Source organism: Protomyctophum parallelum, assembly GCF_964188405.1.
Source record: "Protomyctophum parallelum genome assembly, chromosome: 13".
Classification (NCBI taxonomy): Eukaryota; Metazoa; Chordata; class Actinopteri; order Myctophiformes; family Myctophidae; genus Protomyctophum; species Protomyctophum parallelum.
In genome coordinates this window covers 5,373,134-5,393,472 of record NC_139708.1, presented here as the reverse complement: position 1 = coordinate 5,393,472, position 20,339 = coordinate 5,373,134, and the positions used below count along the sequence as shown (strand labels likewise).

The 20,339-nt window shown below is 44.6% G+C and overlaps 1 protein-coding gene across 4 annotated transcripts; it reads left to right on the top strand.

The window, feature by feature from the left end:
• Positions 1-1,162: 1,162 nt before the first annotated feature.
• epn3a (epsin 3a) lies at positions 1,163-20,192 on the top strand. 4 transcript variants are annotated; one of them, XM_083779352.1, is made up of 10 exons: positions 1,163-1,452; positions 5,304-5,955; positions 10,604-10,698; positions 11,639-11,722; positions 12,880-12,963; positions 14,860-14,946; positions 15,053-15,200; positions 16,949-17,044; positions 17,554-17,793; positions 18,453-20,192. In XM_083779352.1, exons 2-10 carry the CDS (start codon positions 5,370-5,372, stop codon positions 18,755-18,757), a joined length of 1,725 nt encoding a protein of 574 aa, XP_083635478.1. In that variant the 5' UTR covers positions 1,163-1,452; positions 5,304-5,369; the 3' UTR covers positions 18,758-20,192. The 4 variants fall into 4 exon arrangements, with proteins under 4 accessions (XP_083635478.1, XP_083635477.1, XP_083635476.1 ...); XM_083779351.1 differs by having other exon boundaries at positions 5,210-5,955; XM_083779350.1 differs by having other exon boundaries at positions 5,207-5,955.
• Positions 20,193-20,339: the final 147 nt, after the last annotated feature.

Genomic DNA, 20,339 nt, shown 5'->3' with positions numbered 1-20,339 from the left:
ATGACTTTACCTGTTTTATAGCCTGTTTTGTATCAATTCCTACATCATTTACACAGTTTATAATAATGAAGCTGTATATAATCATATGTGCACAAGATTATTCAGAATTGAATAAGATGTTTACATCTTATCGGTAGATTCAGTAGGCTACACAAGAGTAAATCCACCTTGGTTTTAGTTTCTCAAAATCTTAGCAGCAATAACAAAAAGGAAAAAAGTAATGTACAGCGCACTTTGAGTTTGAGGGGCTTGAAGGTGTTGTGCGCATGGGACCTACTTCTAAATAGTATATATATATATATATTATACTATATTATATTAATATATTTATGTGTAAATCACATGTTTATAAGCACATGTACATTGGGCCTATGTGTACAGTTTGCAATCTTCATTTGTAAAGTGTCAGGGAGGGGGTGGATTAAAATGCGGACCCCTCAACCGATACTCTTAGTAGCTTTAGCTTAAATCCTTACCAGCGACATAAAAAGTATCCAGGGCTTTGTATAATGTATAAGAATGTGACATCACAAAGTGTGCCATTAGTGTCCATGAATAAGTAAAGGCCACACTGTAGCAGAGATTGAACAATGAGGCTGCTAAAACGGAAATGAGTGCTTTGAGGAATCCCTCTGGAATGTTTTACCATTATTTTCTTTTGTTGTGGGATTTAGCGTATCTCATTTCATTTGCTATCATTATAGCTAACAACTCCATTGAGTTAAAAGCATCTCGTTGCACAAAATGTGAACACACATTCACAAAATGTATACAGAAGGCCTACTGAAACCTAAACCATGCCATCTGAAGAAACACCTGATACCATGCATTGTATTTTGTGTGTAGGGGCTACTATCCATCACTTTCTCCAGCCAAGCCAATACACAATCCTCCGTATTCATTTATCCTTTATCATAAGTCTGAGAATGTAAAAATGGAACCAAAATAACGGACCCGCCGTATAATGTACAGTAGGCCTACTGTAAATAATGAAAGCCCAACAACTGTGTAGTTAGTGTGTACAGGGCCAGGCATTTACTTCAGCAATGAATGGGTTAAATCTGACTATGCAGGCACCCCTCCCTCTCTGACTCCCTCCTGTCGTTCCGTTCCATTCCATTCTACTGGCTCTTTTTAGGGGGTTGTGCCAATGCTCTGCAAGCCTGCCGGGCCGTGCTGTGTTTTTGTCATATGCACACAAGCAACAAAGTTTCACGTCGGACGCCCGGTAGCAGAAAAAAGACGTCACCACGCAAAACATTTTCGGTTCATGTAGCTCTCGGTAGATGCTTGTGTTTCTATGATTCGAGTATTATTTTGTATTAGTTTCTTTCCCCCCCTTTTCCACTCGAAACCCTCGGATTCGGAAGATGTCGACGGGAGGCGTTGCTTCTTTTACCGAAACTGATCCCAAGTTGGGACCTTTTTGACGCGTGGATCAATGCCAGAGAGGTAAGAGAACGTGTAACCATACGTGGTTTATTTTTTACAGTTTGTTTTAATTTAGAATTCTGATTGTTTGTAGGATCAACTGTCTTATAAACTTAAAACCAAGAAGCTATCTATACTATAGCTGAGTCACGGCTGTGCTCTGTTTTGCCTGGGCTCACCTCAGCCGATCATCCCATTTGACGCAATGTGAGGGATGGGGGCTCATATGCGTCCTAGTTAAAGTCATATCCCCAAAAATAAAGTTGCAAAAGGTGCCATCAGTGGCTCAGCATTAAAACGCAATTAATATCGGAAGGACTCAATACAAATTAATGTACAAGTCTAGCAACTAGACCAATGAGTGTAACCTCACCGTAGCTACATGCATTTTATAAGTGGTAACAACTAAATGACAATGACAATCAGCTTATAACCTGAGGATAATGTTAATGAAAAAATATATATCCACAAACTGTCAAGTTAGCGCTCTACTTTCACCATTCAGCCCCATATATGTCATGTCAACAGTCAAGGTCATGGCTCCCATTCTTTCCCAACATATTCTAATCTAAGGTGTGTAACAGTTACACAACACCAGAAGAGAGCTAATGGAGAATGCTGAAATACTGTCTGATATGTCTGTGTGAGGTTCTTGTTGTTGTTTTTTTTTTAATATCTGAATGAAACACTGCACTCAATTAAAACAATTTAAATTAGCTTTATTGGCATGAGAAAACATACATTGTAATACAAGCCAAAGCATATTATAGTCCGTGTCAAGGTGATATTTGTATCACAAAGCTGCATGTGAATCTAAACATATGTCAGTGGAAGCATCCAAGTTGGACCAGAAATCTGTCCTGAGGCAGAGATTTGTCCCACTCTTCCATCGTCCCATCATGTCAGTTTCATCATTAATAAGTAGCCTATGAATTCAACCCTGTACCTCCCCAATGAATAAACAGTAGGCTACCAGCCAGGTATAGATATCTTTTTTAATAAACAATGTTTTTTATTTGTTATATTATATTTATTTCCTACTTCGGCCTGAGTGGGAATTCCAGGAATCCAGGGTTTTGCTGGACTGTCTGTCTGCCACAAGGATATAGTCTCATAATATAGATATTCCACTGTTACTTTCTTAGCTTACGCATGTTTTATGATAAATGTTTTTTTGTGATGTATTCCCATGCTTTTGTTCTTGCTTATTGTAAGTCGCTCTGGATTAAGAGCGTCTGCTAAATGCCTAAATTGTAATGAGTGCTGGGCAGAACTTGTATGGTGACCACTTGAGATAGAAGCCTGCAAGTTGTCAGCCGAACCACAACACTGTCTGCCCCTTCCACTTATCTATTTACAGTTACAGTTTGCTATCTATTATGATATCATAAAACGTATTAGCTGCCCAAGTCAATGTGGTCACCTTTTTACTTATTGTACGTGTGGTGTGTATTATAGTGTGGTAAACTTATATATTGTGTTGAGACAATTAGGCCTACAATTGGTTGCTTTTGTAATATACTATGTTTAAAAACTATAAGAAAGATGTTTGGTCATTTGGTTTCTTAATGATCACTAGCAAACCATTTAAAGTGGGCAGACTCCTACTTAACTTAATTTTACCACCATTTTGGAAACACTATAACTTGGGGCAACACTTTCTCCTGAACAAAGGGATTGATCCTGGTACCGGCCCATGGGCCGGCCGGTGCGATAGGCCGGTCTGTGGATAGGTCGGCCGGTCCGTGGGTTGGTCGGCCGGCCGGCTTTGAGACCCCCAAAGACGCCCCAGGGGTGCGACACGATTCAAATGAGCCCACCCCCGTCCAAAACGGTAGAGGAATGACAAAGTTACCATTTGGGGGTCCCTGGGGGACCCCGAACCTTGAGACCCCCAAAGACGCCCCCAGGGGGGCGACACGATTCAAATGAGCCCACCCCCGTCCAAAACGCAGAGGAATGACATAGTTACCATTTGGGGGTCCCTGGGGGTCCCCGAACCTTGAGACCCCCAAAGACGCCCCCAGGGGGGCGACACGATTCAAATGAGCCCATCCCCGTCCAAAACGGTAGAGGAATGACAGAGTTACCATTTGGGGGTCCCCCAACCTTGAGACCCCCAAAGACGCCCCCAGGGGGGCGACACGATTCAAATGATCCCACCCCCGTCCAAAACGGTAGAGAAATGACAGAGTTACCATTTCGGTACAAAAAAGATGACCCACCCACGGACCGGCCGACCTATCCACGGACCGGCCGACCTATCCACGGACCGGCCGACCCTCCCACGGACCGGCCGACGGGCCGGCCAGTACAAATGGATTCTGCCCTTGCTGGGATCCTGCATGTTCATGCATATAAATTATTTGTTAAATAGGTACCACTGACTTATGAGTGGAAAGTTTCCTGCGTTCCTGATTCCCTCCCTGGCTTGATAGGTAACAGAAAGCATTTCAAAGTCCAGGTTAATGCCCACTGCTGCATAGAATGCAACGTGGAAAGTGTAATTTAATATGATGTCAACTGGTAGTAATTTCATTATTGTTGTGTGTATGCATTGCAGATATGCAATAGGTAACCACTTAAACCACGTATACTTCATTAACTGGAGTCCCCCATGGTTCTATCCTTGGCCCCCTCATTTTCTCCCTCCACCGAATCTCTTTGCCAAAAATAGCTGATCTACAAGGCAAGCTCACAATGCGTCGCAATGTATGTCTGCTATTTTTACCAAAGCGAGGCCGGTTCATATGTTAAACTGATTAGTCAAGTGGAGTTTTGCAGGTCGTCTAATGGTCTGAGGTCATACTGTACTTCTGCTCTGGTGTTGCAGTTTATAGGTCACTAAAGATGAGAAGGGGCTCCTCCCTTTTTGTAATATCTCTCAAAGGAGAAGTGTTGGACAGATTTTTTTACTCAGGGAATTTGGCTTGTAGTTATAATTTCTGCGATCACACCCATTCTCAAACTAATAATATTTGTGTTGCCATGAAACAAGACCTGCTGTTCTGATATGGCATGGAGGGAAAAGGCTGACAACAGGCCGGTGATTATTGCTTATACTTTGAGAGGATTCCACCATGATCAACTCCAATAGATGTCACTGTGCCACTGCCAAGTTCACTTAGGTTAAAAAAAAAGGTCCAGGTGTACTGTTTCACATTAGTGGGGAGGTGCTGAGTGGTTCCCTCCATGATCTACTCCTGAATGGACAGAAGGGCGACAGTTGAGTTGTATTTACCCAAGCATGTGTTACAGATAACATGCCAAAGGTCTCCGTGGTACCTACTGTAGGAAGAGGCTCCGTAGTGTTTGTTTAGCAGGGTAAGAGTTCACTTAATATTGTAGACCCTGGAAGGTACCAGTATGTGTGTGTGTGTGTGTGTGTGTGTGTGTGTATATACAGTATATATATGGTCTGTGTGCGCTGACCAGCTAAGCCACAATTCACTCTGATATCACAATATGTCTTTAGACCATATATCTTGATGTGTCAAATAATATTGTGCTGATGACTGTTGGTGCTTTCATATTCAAAACATCCTCAGTAGTGCCTGTATAATAACTATGCAAAAGCAAATAATAGAACAGTTAGGTACAGAAGATTACCTTACTGTAATGCAGCCTTTAAACACAGGAAGAGACAACACTAGTGCCATTATGATATTATGATATCCATAAACACAGATTAATATAATATCGATATAGATATATACTATAGATAGTTAATAATGACACTGCCTATGCATCTAACTGATATGATGTTATCTTTCAGTAGGACTGAGCTCATGGACGTCACCGAAGTTCTCTAGAGGAGGACGACGTTGCTACTTAATCCACTGAACTGATCGTCAAGCCTCTTCCCTTTCCAGGACAATACAGTAGGCTGGCCTGCTGTTCCAAGAACTTCTGTTAGCGGTGCTGCTCCCACTGCCACCATGCAGACCTCATCGCTACGACGGCAGGTGAAGAACATGGTCAACAACTATACGGAGGCCGAGGTCAAGGTCCGCGAGGCCACGTCCAATGACCCCTGGGGTCCGCCCAGCTCGCTCATGTCGGAGATCGCCGACCTGACCTTCAACGTGGTGGCCTTCACCGAGGTCATGGGCATGATCTGGAAGCGGCTGAACGACCACGGAAAGAACTGGCGCCACGTCTACAAGGCGCTGACCCTGTTGGACTACCTGATCAAGACGGGGTCCGAGCGTGTGGCCCAGCAGTGTCGGGAGAACATCTACACCGTCCAGACGCTGAGGGACTTCCAGTACACAGACCGGGACGGGCGTGACCAGGGCGTCAACGTGCGGGAGAAAGCGAAGCAGCTGGTGACTTTGATAAGGGACGAGGAGAGGTTGAAACAGGAGAGGACCCAGGCACTGAAGACCAAGGAGCGCATGTCGGGAGCTGGGTCGACCATGCCGCCCCCGTACCCAGGGCGTCGCACGAGCCAGCCCACAATGGCAGCCCTCTATGGGGACGAGTTCAGCCGGTCTAGAGGGTCCCCCCCATCCTCCTTCCAATGTGAGTATTACAACACCCGTTAAGCCTTATTTATACTTTGTTTGTTGATGCTTTACTTGGGAACACTCATACAGTACTGTATGTATGCGCTTATTGCGCATACATACAAGCAAGCATACATACATAAAAGTTATAAATCTGGCATTTCATTTCTGAGTGTCAAGTTAACTTACAGAGTGTACAAATAAACCCATACGTCCTACTTCTAGAGTCTTGAACGTTGCATTGACAGTATTGTACAGTGTAGACGAAACTCGACACTTACCCATTGAAGGAATGACAGAAATGACAGAAACCAAACATGAAAAAACATAAAATACCGGTTTACAAGATTAAAACATTGCCTCCTAGCGTTCTTCAGGCAGGCTCACTTACCCATTCTTGAACATTATTGGACAAATCATGTTTCCATTCCTCATGTGGTTCATAGAGTATCATAGACCTACCCGTTCAAAGTAAGAATGTCTCTTTCAGTACACAGCCTCATCACCTGAGCGGAATGTACTTTAATCAGATTTAACAGCATTCAGGCTTTGAATTCATCACTTGTTCTTTTGTTATTTGAGAAGGTTTTATGGTGAAGACACAACATTCTTTTGAACTTTGTGATGTTCTTTTCTGACACTCACCTCTCAAGAGCTTATGCAACCAGCAGGAATTTACTCTCATATCTGTGTGGCGTGGGCCCTGTTTGAACAACAAAGTTTACTTTTTGCCCATGTGATTTTCATAATGAAAAAAATAGCTGTATATTTCCGCTCTCTCCAACATTCTGTGTGGTTTTGCGTACAGGCCGCTGCAGCTGCAGCAGCAGCAGCATCAGAAAGTGACAAACGTCAGCCCCAGTGGCCAGTTCCCCATTGAAGCAGGTGCCATTGTCCTTTCAGCAGCTGGACACCAGGACCTCGATAAAGTCCCCAATGATTCGTTCCTCCGTATTGTCCTTCCGGTGGTTCACAGTCACACACAGAAAGTGTTTGTTAGTTGCTGTCCTGGTGGTGGGACATGGAGGGCATTCCACTCATTCCCCTGCTTATCGTCCCGTCAGCTAAACTGGAATGACAATGGTGGGGAGGCCCTTTTTTTCTGTCTGTCACACACATGAAAACCATGAGTGGCCAACTGGCCATCCACCCACCGTGGTCGCACTGGTTGTACAAGTACCGTTGTGCTGCAGCTGTGGTACATAGTTCATAGGCCAGATTTATATTTACGTGTATTGTGGTGCTAATGTACCATGATCATTTTGAATTCATGTTGGTCTGTGCAAAGGATGTAGTGTTAGTGTGTGCTTTGTTTTTAACCACTTTAACCGTGGCATCCCAATTTTTTGGGGAAAATCATAAATTAACAAAGAAGAAAAAAACAAAAACATAATTTATTTTCCTCCAAAATAGCCAATCTACAAGGTTATTTTCAAAAATAAATATGAAATTGTTTGTGGTTAAATGGTTATGGTAAGTGTAAGTGGTTAAGTATTTGGGCTGTGGTTTCAGAAAAGCATCAGACAGTCACTTGTGTCACCCACATGTCATAGACCTACGTCTGGTCTCTGTGGCCAGCTTGAGCTTCCCAGAGTTTCACGGTGGGCAGAGTTAGACGTCACGTGCGTGCCCATAGATAATATCAGACTCTCTTTCACCACGGACTCTTTTAAAATCCAATCCCAGTTGCTGTTTCGCTCCAGAGAATTTTCCACTTGATTTAAGTTCCCGCACATACAGTAGCTTCCCCCTTTCCCCTAGTTCTCTGGTTCAGTGTTACCTTACCTTACCGGTATACAGCTTCACGAAAAGAGCATCTCTGAGAAACCGAAAGGAAATCTGATAGGTCCTCCTGACTGGAATGCATTATAGCAAATGTTCTACAATATGCTCACTTTGGGAGTTTGTTTTCACCAGACCAAAACAAAGTGTGTCAACGTCGTGTTCAGTGAATTTTTGTTTTGATGGCGGAAGATAAACATTATGATTCCACTCGCTAGAATTTCAACTTGTAATTAACCCATTCTGACCCGAGATCAGATTCATACGAGGTTTCCGCCGGACACACGCTGGTCTGACGAACCCATTCTGACATGAGATCAGATTCATACGAGGTTTCCACCGGACACACGCTGGTCTGACGAACCCATTCTGACCTGAGATCAGATTTAAAAAAATGTCAGTCGTTCTTCGATTTTTCAAAAAATAGCAGACCTACAAGCTCGTATCGCGCCACTCGGTGGCGCGATATGAGCTTGTAGATCTGCTATTTTTCAATAGCTAAAGCACAACATGATGCCGACACCAAAATGGGTGCCCGGTCAGAATGGGTTAAAATCACTTGGTCTAAATGCCAGGTTGGCATGCTTCCAAGCAGGCTGCACAAGAAGCTGTGGTTGTCCCCTTGAAACAGTTGAGTCTGTGTTTGTTCCCACAAACACTCTAGTCTACCGCACCTCAATATTGACTTTTTATCACAAATGTAATGTACTGTAGGTTTCAAATTACTTGAAAATGGACATCTGTGCATTATGTGCTGTTTTGTCTGCGTGTGCGAAGTACAAGAAGTTATGCTTAATATATCTAGTAGGCACAGGGTTGTGTGTAAGTATGACAATATGCTTTAGTGCAATTTGCCAAATAACGATAACGCTGTGAGCTTCTGGATCTGCTATTTTCACAGAAGGTTTGATCATTTTCACTGAATCTTCACCTATTATGCCCAGAATAGGGACACTAGGGTTCATGGGGTGCAGTACTTAGTTTAGACAGTACTTGGTTTAGACCAGTCATTAGTCGTTAATCACTTCTGGCTCATTTTGAAAAAGGAGAGTGGAGACAGAGTGCTACTGCGTCCATTAGAGACCTTTTTTGACACCCGCATCCGTGTGTGCATATTAATAATCCGCCCTTTATCCCACCGCATTAATTAATCCAATTTATAAATCGCAACCGTTCACTGATTAATTGTAAATGGTGGACCCTGTTGTAAACAAGTGTAATGCTTTATCAGTGTGTCGTCCACAGTAATAGTCTTTGTATTGAGTTGTGCTTTCATGTGAAATGAACCCATTTTGCAAACTGTTAATAAACACTTCAATCAGTCAATTCAATCGCGCATGGAAGCACAGTCAGTATAATTCAGCCATTAATCAACGCGGATCGGCTACACAATATGTCACTCACCACTCTCGAGAGTCACCAATGTTATGTAGTGGTTGTATTTCCATGGTAACAAGCCGTCCACGTTCTGACGTTCACGTTCTCATATCGTGACGTATCGTCGGCAGGGTTAAGAACTTCAATCCCATGATGTCTCACGCCAAACTTATATTCCTCTCTTCTTTTTGAGTGGGGCAGCCACTCCAAGGAACAGCAATGTCCCTATGTCCATCCCTATGTCCGCATCCCTATGTCCCTATGTTTAGAGTACCAGTAGGGGCAAAAGTGGCGCTGTTGTGCTAGAAACAGAGAGAGAGAGATAGTGTTGCACTGTTGCCTGCTAATTACAATGTGGAGCTTGCATGTGAGAGAGAGAGAGAGAGAGAGTGTTACAGTAACTCACGACCATTTCGGACGTGGGGCGGTTCGCCGGAACCGGGCCGGAACCCTGAGCGCGTTCCTGTGGGTCTGGAAGTTCCAGGGACCCACCGGGGACCCCCACACGGAGTTGCACCACTCAGTTCACACGGGTGTGATTAATATTTAGTTTTAACTTTCTCTCAGACTCATTATAGCTGCCTGTAGCCTGTACCCACTGTGTTTTGGGTCCTTCCCAATGCAATGTGTATATTGGCGGGTAATTTGTGCCAGATGAAAGAATGTGTGTTTTAAAAGCTATAATAAGCCTATAGATAGATGCCATACATTTTCTTTCTGGCATTATTTCACCCGCGGTTTATCCAATGTTAATTTATAATATGTTTTAACGACCCATATCCACCGCGGTTAACTGCGGCAACCACGGCTAAATCGGCCACCCGCTGGTCTCTAGCATGCATAGTAGCGCTGGTGGCCTTGTGCGGGTTCCAGCCAGTCAGCCTGTGGCTGAAGGTTTGATGGGCTGCTGATGGACAGAGTGGGTGGAGGTCAGGAGGTTGGACATTCCAGTCCAGGCGGGGGACATTGAGGGGCAACGCAGTGGAAGTGATTGGGTTCAGGGACCCGGCTGTGCCAACGTGTGGCCCACTGCACTTTTTCTTTAGCCCCATTAGCCCTGACCCACAGCCTGGCACCCAGACTGGTACCCCGCCAGTTTACCCTCCCCACACAATCTGGACGTTACTTTAGTCCTCCTGGAACCCACCCAAAGGATGTGGGGGTAATAATACGGGCCCCACTCCAACCCCCTTCCCCTTTCCCTCTCTCACTCCCTTCACCACCCCAATTCCTCACACAGGCACGCCATTGTTCAAGTTGGAGGCACAGTCAGACAGGCCGTGGTAAGCGATGCCAGCACAGGCCCTGAGACAACAGAATTAACATGCAAAACCAGTGGCAGCTCTTTCTTATGCCCTGATCTAAAAGAAACAAGTCCAAAGCAAACTGTTTACCTCCCCCCCAACTTCCATCTGTCAGTGCTTCTCTCAATACGCCGCATGAGAACACCACTTTCCTGTCCTGTTCCTCTGTCATTGAGCCTCGTCTTCTTCCCCCCCGTACAGCTCCGGACTTGGAGCAGGCTCGGCCCCAGACCAGCGGCGAGGAGGAACTACAACTACAGCTGGCCCTGGCCATGAGCCGTGAAGAAACCGATAAGGTACATTTCCTCATCATAACACACATGGAGGCACGCACGCACACACATCACACACAAGCAAACACAGTGACCAGACACTAAGCACAGCAAACCTCAGTGCAAGGACCTTACAGTTTGTAAGAAGCCCTTTTAGTCCTGCTGACTGTGCAGGAATGCTGTAAACACGATCACCCGCCCCCAACCCCTCCACCGCTCCACTCAAATGCTTGGACAGTGTCCCCTATGGAGGAGGGGGAGCATCCCTCTGCGCTCCTCTCCCCTCTAAAAGGGGCCTCCACTTCCCACAACCCTGAATCGAAAAGAGCACCATCATCTCCTGTCTCTCCAATGTGGTCAGTAATGGAGCTTTGGCCAATCGGTGCGAGTGATGCTGCAGGAATGAATGAATGAGAGGCCAGGGCACATTGATCCACTGCCAGCCCTGGTGTCTGATCTAGCAAGGGCAGTCACTGTCCTCTGTGCAGCCTATTTATGTTAAAGGGAATATTGTGCATGAGAAACCTCCCGCTTTTCCATTGTAATCAAAGCAAATCACGAAGATTTATCTTTTGTCATGAAATTGAGTTTATTATGAGTTATACTACTATAAATATAATTATAATAGATTCTCTGTTCTAATCACTTTTAACCGGCGAATGATTACATTGATTAACTGTGTTGTATGTCTTTCAAGTTATAAGATCATCTAATCAGGCGTTTAACCCATTAAAACCTGGAAAGCATCTGTGTCATTTTAGCATACCAGTATTCAAAAATAGCAGACATACAAGCTCACAGCATGTCACTTCGTGCCGCGCTGCGAGCTTGTACATCTGCTATTTTTGAACCTTTTGGGAAAGTGTGAGAACTACTGATTCAGGAGGGATTTGTATAGAATGGTCCTCGGGTCTTAATGGGTTTAGTCAAAGATGATTTGACCTTTTACCCTACTTGAACCCAGCCGCCGCCGCCTCCCCCGGTGGATATCGATGAGCAGACCCAGCTCCAGATCGCTATGAGTCTCAGCAAGGAGGAGGCCAAGAAGGTACACAGAGAGATGCCTGACCCAGGGATGTCCCCCCCTGCCTTGCACCTAGCCACTGACCCAGGGATGTCCCCCCCTGCCTTGCACCCAGCCACTGACCCAGGGATGTCCCCCCCTGCCTTGCACCCAGCCACTGACCCAGGGATGTCCCCCCCTGCCTTGCACCCAGCCACTGACCCAGGGATGTCCCCCCCTGCCTTGCACCCAGCCACTGACCCAGGGATGTCCCCCCCTGCCTTGCACCCAGCCACTGACCCAGGGATGCCCCCCCCTGCCTTGCACCCAGCCACTGACCTGTAGCACATGCATTTCCCTTCAGAACAAACTGCTGCATGCACTAAGTACTCACTCTCTCTCTCCCAGCATCTGATCTGTGGCCTCCCCTCACCCCTGAGCAGCTGAAAGTGGCACGTGTCTTTCTCGCTCTAATAATTAGAGACTAACCAATAGCACTCTCTTTACTGTATCCTGTCTTTAGACCAATCATTTGCCAAGCCCAACAACCTTAGCCTCTCTGACCTCTTCTGGTGTGATGGCCGAACCGTTCTGCCAGGGAAGGGCAAAGGGACACCCCCCCCCTTTGCTCTTATTGGTTGGGTGGAGAAATCTAGTGTGGCTTGCATGGAATATATATTGTATGGTTATAGCAATGCACTTTGTTTTAAAGGGGATGTAATTTATGTGATATGTTTTTGTTAAAATGTCTTGTTTGTTAAAAAGTTATATCTCTATATACCGGCAGTAATCATTGCCTATAGAATGTATTATTATTATTTGTATTATTACAGTATAGGGGTCTCCCCATCTCTAGCTCTTTAGCAAATAGCAAAAATAACAAATATCGGAAATATAGAGGAATTTAAAACGTATTTTAACACAAATATATCAATTACTCCCCCTTAAGTCTAATGTTGATGGTTTGCAATGTCCTTCACTGATCAATGTCCTTCACTGATCAATGTCCTTCACTGATCAATGTCCTTCACTGATCAATGTCCTTCACTGATCAATGTCCTTCACTGATCAATGTCCTTCACTGATCAATGTCCTTCACTGATCAATGTCCTTCACTGATCAATGTCCTTCGCTGATCAATGTCCTTCACTGATCAATGTCCTTCACTGATCAATGTCCTTCGCTGATCAATGTCCTCCCAGCCGGTGCCACGCCCGCCCCCTGAAATGGACGAGGAGGTTCAGCTACAGATCGCCCTGAGCCTCAGCAAGGAGGAACACCACCAGGTAACGTTTGAGGCCTGATTTATACTTGATTGTGCACTTAACCCATTTAGGCCGATAAAAAAAGGCTTCTAAATCCTAACAGTTTTCTGAAAAACCTGTTTCTGTGTCAGTGGTGCTCAACCATTTTCATGTCTAGGACCCCCAGAATTATCTATATTTGCCTGCGGACCCCCATCTGAAAATATATAGTTCCAGGGACCCCCCCCCCCCCCCCAGAAGCAAAGATTTTAGTTAAAAACGTTACATAATGCTTAGAACACCAAAAGGCCAGGGCACGGTGGCACAGTCGGTAGTGCTGTCGCCTCACAGCTAGAAGGTCCTGGGTTCGATTCCCGTGCGGGATGCTGTGGGTGCTGGGGGCGTGTTCTCTCCTCCGTGTCATCAGTGCCCATACCTGAGATGGGGTTGGCGAAAGGGCCTTTCTGTGTGGGGTTTGCATGTTCTCCCCGTGTCCCCTAGGGTAGGTACCCTCACAAAAACATGCAGTAATCCTGGTCTCTATACTGCCTCCCCCTGGCCAGCCGGGACGCCTGATGGAGGGGAAAGGAACTGGTTGGAATAACGTGTTCCTTCCACGTGCTACGTCCAACCAGGGAAACTCCCTCCTGTCAGGTGTAAAGGAGCGACTTGGACACTCATGCATATAGGAAGCATGAGTTCAAGTCCGTTGCTCTCCCCAGGTTGGCGGAGGGTGTGTAGAGCCCAGGACCAGATAATTGACACAGGGGTGAACAATGGGTTACAAAATCGTGGGATAAAATATTAAAAAAGAACACCAAAAGGGGTTCCCGTCCAGAATGGGTTAAAATAGCGGATCATCAAGCTCACAACGTATTGCAGCGTGATGTGTTGTGACCTTGTAGATCTGCTATTTTTTGGCACTCATTACAACTGAGCCATGAATCAGCCATAAAGGTAGCTCTACAGTAACACTACAGACTACAGATTACTGCAGACTGGTAGTCGAGTGAAGTCGGGGGAGATCAGTCGGTTGGAAGGTGGTGTAAAAAAAAAGTTGCTGAATGCACCTGAGAGCCGATACTGACAGGCGGCAACTATGGTGCTAAAATCGCCTATTGCTGTTGTTGGGTGAAATTCTGACCACATTCTGCTGACTGCCTCGTAACATAATGGTCTAGTGACTAGACTTTCAATCCATAGCTCCCGCGTTTGAATCCCACTTGCGCCACTATTTTTGTGCCAACCGCAAACAACTTATTTTGGCGAGAAAGTAAAGTTTTATACCGCGACATAGTCTGTGAGGTTAGGTTAGTGGTACTGTAGGTGTAAAGTTGGCCGATTGGTCAAGGCTCCGAAAAGTCGAGAGATGCAAAGTTTGGGGCGTTTTATTTTCTCCCAAACGAGTCTTCCAACAACAATTATAGTGCAATATAAATAGTGAAGGCCTTAAATAACACTTTACCAAAAGTTCACAAAGAAACTAATACTTGACAGCAAATTAAACTAATGAAAACAACCTAGGAACTTAAGTTACGGTTTAACAGGCGACACCCTTACATGACAAGGGCCCTGGCAGCTCTCCCCTAGGCACTTACAGCTTGTCTCCCTCTTATAGGGAGTGGATCCTACCACATGGCATGCAATCAATTAACAGTCATTAACCCAGCTATACATTCTCATAGCCTATGATGACTAACCTCGCCTTTAAAGGATGTTGTACACCATAATATAAGTTACATTTCTCACTCAACATTATATTCAACAGACTACTACAGACTCTGTAGTGTGCAGACATTCAATCTCTTGGTCTGGTGTTGGGTGGGACCAGATTTTATGTGTGTGCCCTCTCCCTGACTCATAAATATAATGTTTATGACAACCTGCCCAAAGTACTGTCATGCCCACTGGCGTCCATGTGTCTGTGTCCATTGCCAGGAGCAACAGAGTCGCCAGGGAGACGAGTCTTCGCTCCAAAAAGCTCTTGAAGAGAGCAGACGAGAGATGGAGACCAAAGGCATTGGGGTATGTTCTTTTTACTGTACCAGGAGACTCTTTCACACATTCTCTTCAGCATTTTATGGGAAATATCACCTTTAAAAAAACAACATATTCTTGTTCCTGTGGTCAGACTGCCTTCATGGACCTGGTGGATGTTTTCGCAGTACCCGCAGAAGCTCCCCGCAGTGACAACCCCTGGGACATGTCAGGGAGTGACGTCCATGTCCGGCCTCAGGCCTCTGCTCACTTGGCTGGCTCAGACCCCTGGGACTCGCTTGGTGAGCCATGAGCTAGCGTGCTACAGTATGCCTGGTCCACAGCATATACATATTAACCTCGCTGTACTGAATCATTGATGAAAGGCCCATATGGGGTCTCCATATGGGCCTGTGATCACCAGTCATACTGCCTGTCAATACACATCGATTGCACAACACATTTTGTATTGGTTATTCATTAACACAAGTCCTACTACACACGCATTGCAAAAGTATGGTGCAATCCATACATGCAAATGTATGGATTGCACCGCATCTGACACATACAAGGATAATGTTACAGTTCAGTACAAGATAAAAACCAAAAAATTAAACACCTCAACAAAAGGCAGCGGTAAATGGAAAAGATTTCTGCACCTTGTGGTCAAGTTCACCCTGGACTGGCCTTTCATGCATTTAATAACATAACTGCAGGAGTATTGTTGTATATTCTGATAAAACTAATGTGCATGTCACTCAGAAACAGTTTTTATCATGTGAAGTAGGCCTAAATAGCACAGCGTATCTGATAATTTTCGTTTGCTGCTTACCGTATCTAAATTAATCGTCATTCTGATTTATTTAATAAGAAATGGATGAAATTGGCTCAGGTAACTGCAGCTGACAAGACACACATTGGATTCAGACAAAGCTTTGGGTTACAGTGTGGCTACAGTGTTGATAATGTGAATGACTTTAATTACATAAGATTATATTATTATATTTATTATTATCACGTTTTACAATTTTTGGGGGCTTTTCTGTCTGTATTTTGGATAGTGCCGTGTAGAATGACAGGAAACAGGGAGAGAGATGAGGAGTGACACGAAACAGGTCGCGCTCTGGAATCAAACCCGCAGCTTGCTATCAGGCTGCAATAGAGCCTATATAAGATACACACCTTAACCACTAGGGCTAGGCCATCGGCGTCATTACGGGATACATTTAAACTTTCAGATTTAAAACAGTTTCCGTGCCGGGAATGGTTTAATCCAGGTTACTGTCGCTGCGATATACGACATACCCGCCTTTTGTTTTATGTGTTTAATCCGCTGTATTGTAATAAATAAAAAGAAAATCCGTCTTCGTCGCGGAGATAGAGACTAGATGCATTCGCTTTGATGACGAAACCGGAAATCGTCACATGCTGTGGGCTGCTAGGGCTTCTGGGAAATTGAGGCCAATGGAAATGCATGGGGTGCAACGCCTCATTGAGACGAGTCTTGTGTGCGTCTTCCGGGTGCACCAAGATGGTGGATGATACGCTCGGATCACAACAAACCGAGGGAGCTTTTTTCGCTGGATTTTCGCAGATTAAAAGCCCAAATTATTCAGCGTATGCTCTAAAGGTAATACAACAATCTCGGCAGTGAAGGGGGGTTGATTAAAATGCGGGTTAAGCGTGTAAAACAGTCAAACTGTTAATGGCCATCTACCGGTAGTCTAGTTATCGATGGCCCACTCAACTTGACTCAAGTGTGTATTTATATATATTCACAACTGTTCACATTGTTGCTTTTTAAGCTAAATACAAATGAAATCAAATGAAGCATGTTCATAATGAATGGCCGTCAACAAAGGCGAACTCAGTGTGGACATATATTTCCTGTGTACACTAAGGCACTCGCTGGTCTTTCCCGCAGCAGACGCATGCGAGACACCACATCCATGTGATTCTTCCAGTGTGTTTCGGGTCTAAGCACGTACTCTGGTTTCGAATATGTTGATGATATAATAACACAACATTGTGTCTTGGCATGTCTCTGCAGCTGCTTCGGGTGTCGATCCATTCTCTGCCCCAAGAGAAAGAGCTGCACCTGTGGGTGCTGCTAGGGCACCTTCTCCCCGAGCCGGGAGCCCCTCAGGTGAATACATGTTAAACCCTGTTTTGTCATCATTATTAGGCTTGCCAATATTATGACATAATCGTCGAATCGCAATTATTTTTTAGATTAGATTAGATTCAATTTGACATTATTTTGTTTCCATGTTGAAAAATTTTCATACATTTTCCAAAAATAGCAGATCTACAAGCTTACAACGTGTTGTGTTACTGCTATTTTAATGGCCATCAAGAGCAGAAAATCTGATGAATCGCAATTATTTCTGTGACAATTAATCGTCAACTTCAATTTGTAATTAGCACTTGTAATTAGCACTAGTCATTATAGGTGAATACTTTCAAAAGTTTTCAAAAAACATTATTTCCCTTTCTTCCCAAAATGTGCAGAAATAGCGAAAATAGCTGATCTACATGATGGTATTCTAGTTTTGCTATTAGTCGTGTGACAGAGTATACCGGGATTGTGTGGCTAATGAGGTTGGATGACTCCCACATACGTTGGACTTCTGACCTCTCTTCTTCACCTGTTAGATGGGGATCTGTTCGATGAAGCCATGGATGGAGGCCACATGAATGGGAACTGGAGGGGTGGCGGCAGCCCTGAGCTCTTTGACCTTTCACGTCTCGGGGAGAGCCTGGCCGCTCCCAGCCCTCGTTCCTGTCGGACCCCCGAGGCCTTCCTGGGGCCCACCGCAGCCAACCTCGTCAATCTGGACACGCTGATCCCTGCCAACTCTCCGGCCAAGAACAAGAACCCTTTTCTATCATCAGGTAGGCCCCATACTTCAAATCCCAAAACATGGTGTGGCAGCCTAAATTGGGAAAGCATCTGTGTTTGATTTTTGGCTATTATAATGGAAAATATGAATATCCAGTCAGGGTGAAGTTTTGAGAATTAATTCTGAAGCTTCAGGCAGAAGAACAGCATACAGATCATAAGGAACAGGCCTGTTCCAGCAGCCCCTCGGGACACAAGCCTTCCTCAGCCCCAAACTTAGACCATTCTTATAGTCCTCTCTAACAGAGATGCTATTCTAAATGTTTATATAAGGATCTGCACTAAAGATAAGGGCAGCACACAAATAGTTACACAAGTACACATTCGCTGACAGAGTGATAGTAAGTAAGGAGGAGTCAGGTCAGCTGTTAGATCCACAGCTGTAGTCTAGTCTAGGCGAGTTAGATTTAGCACATTGATGCTGTGAAAAGTGACAAATACAGAATAATACATATATTTTTTAATATATTTGGCATTCTAAAATATCTATTACACTATTCAAAAATAGCAGATATACTGTACAAGCTCACAGCACGTTGAACATTTTTGAAACATCTTGAAAGTGTGAGAACTACTGATTTAGAAGGAATTCGTAGAATCGGCCTCAGGCCTTAATTCAAACAGACCTGATAATATCTGTTTCCTTCTTCAGGCCTGAGTGCTGCTCCTTCAGCCACAAATCCGTTCCAGACTGAACAGCCCAAACTGACTCTGAATCAGATGTCGATCGGCTCTGGTTCTCCCGTACCGCCTCCGGCCACGTCTCTCACATACAGTGCGTCCCTGCCCCTGCCAGTGAGCACCCACCAGCCCGCCAGTCTCCCAATGTCCCTCACCCACCCGACGCAGCCTGGTCTGGACATGCCAGGGGCCCTCCCCCACCCGCTGCTGCCCCTCTCCTCTGCCAGCACTCTGGGATCACAGGTTGATCAGCACAGTCAAAACCCTTTCCTATGAGGAACAGGAAAAACAAACTGGAACTGGACCTTAACTCATCGCAGTGTGTATAGAGGGAGAGGGGAGGGGTTGGAGGGGGGCAACAGGTTATACATACCGTACTTTTGAATTATCAGTCTAGCCTCAGACAGAACTGGAAAGTCCCAGGACTCAAAATGAAAAACCTTGTTTTTATATATTCTCTAATACTGTAACCCTTAGAGTGCTGCAAGTTGCCTCTGCTCTGTAACAGCCTGCCTGGTTCCTCATTTTTGATGGAGGTTGTGCTTTTTGTATCCTGACAAGGTTAGTGTCACGTATTTAGGAACTCCTCAAGGCCCTAACCTGATGTCAAGTGAATCCAGACACGAACCTACTGTATATGCCCGCAGGCTGATATTTTGATGCCGTACCGTACTTTGCCATAATTACCGGACACAGGTTACTGCTTTTTGACTTCACACCACTCGCCCTACTCCGCTGCTTTATATGGCTGCCTTAGCACTGTTGCTGTTGATCTAGCAGCACTGATCATTGAATGCCAGATATGCCCGCTGCCTCAGCTAGTCCACAATGCTCTTGAGATAGGCTGTTCTCTGCTGCTTGCACCGGTCCTAGGCTCTCACACATTATGGCCCCAGGGAGGAGAGGGTATCTGAAGATCTAACAACCAGCCCATCCAGTTAAGTTTGCTTAAGTTCACTTGAAGTGAGCTACTATTGGATTGGTACGGATTGAGAAAAAGTGTATGGCTTAATTATATTGTAGTGGAATGATTTACTGGGGTTAACTGAATGAAATATTACATGTTCTTATGTGATGAATGCATCAGAATTCACTAGTGAGCAGGGTAACAGTTGAAAATGTAGGAAATAATGATTTTTCATTGCTCGTTGCTTGTGAAACACTGATTCTCATGAAATACAAGGTTAGACTTAAACACAACTGTATTTGCTATTCTTCAGTTCATTCTTTTCTTGTTTTCATTTCTTGAATTTCATGAAGTGCATTCACTGAATCGTTCATCAAAGAAGCACAAATGTGAACTGGCGTTAAGCACATTTCAGGTCATTTTTATGGATCTAATGCCCCCTGGTGGTCATTACTCATCAATTCATTGCAGCCACCGTTCCACACCTTAGTGCCCCACTAGTGAATAAAATAAAACATAGCCATTTGTATTTTAGGTAAGACTTTCTATGAGTCCCAAAGCCCCATAAATAAGCCTCCTTAATGTCACCATGATGTCTTGCAACAACAACTTTAAAGTCACTTCATAATGTTTAATGCAAACACATTGGTTATAATTATGAGCAAATGTGATGCCTGAAGTCCTATTACAATAATTGGAAGTGGTTCAACGTAAGTTGAGTAAGACATTGTGAGGCATTTATGAAGGCTTATAAAAAACCCTTATAATGCATTATGCATGTGTTATAATGCACGATAGATAAATGCTTAACCCATTCTGAAGGGGCACCCATTTTGGTGTCAGCATCATGTTATGCTTTAGCTATTTAAAAATAGCAGATCTACAAGCTCATATCGCGCCACCGAGTGGCGCGATACGAGCTTGTAGGTCTGCTATTTTTGAAATATCGAA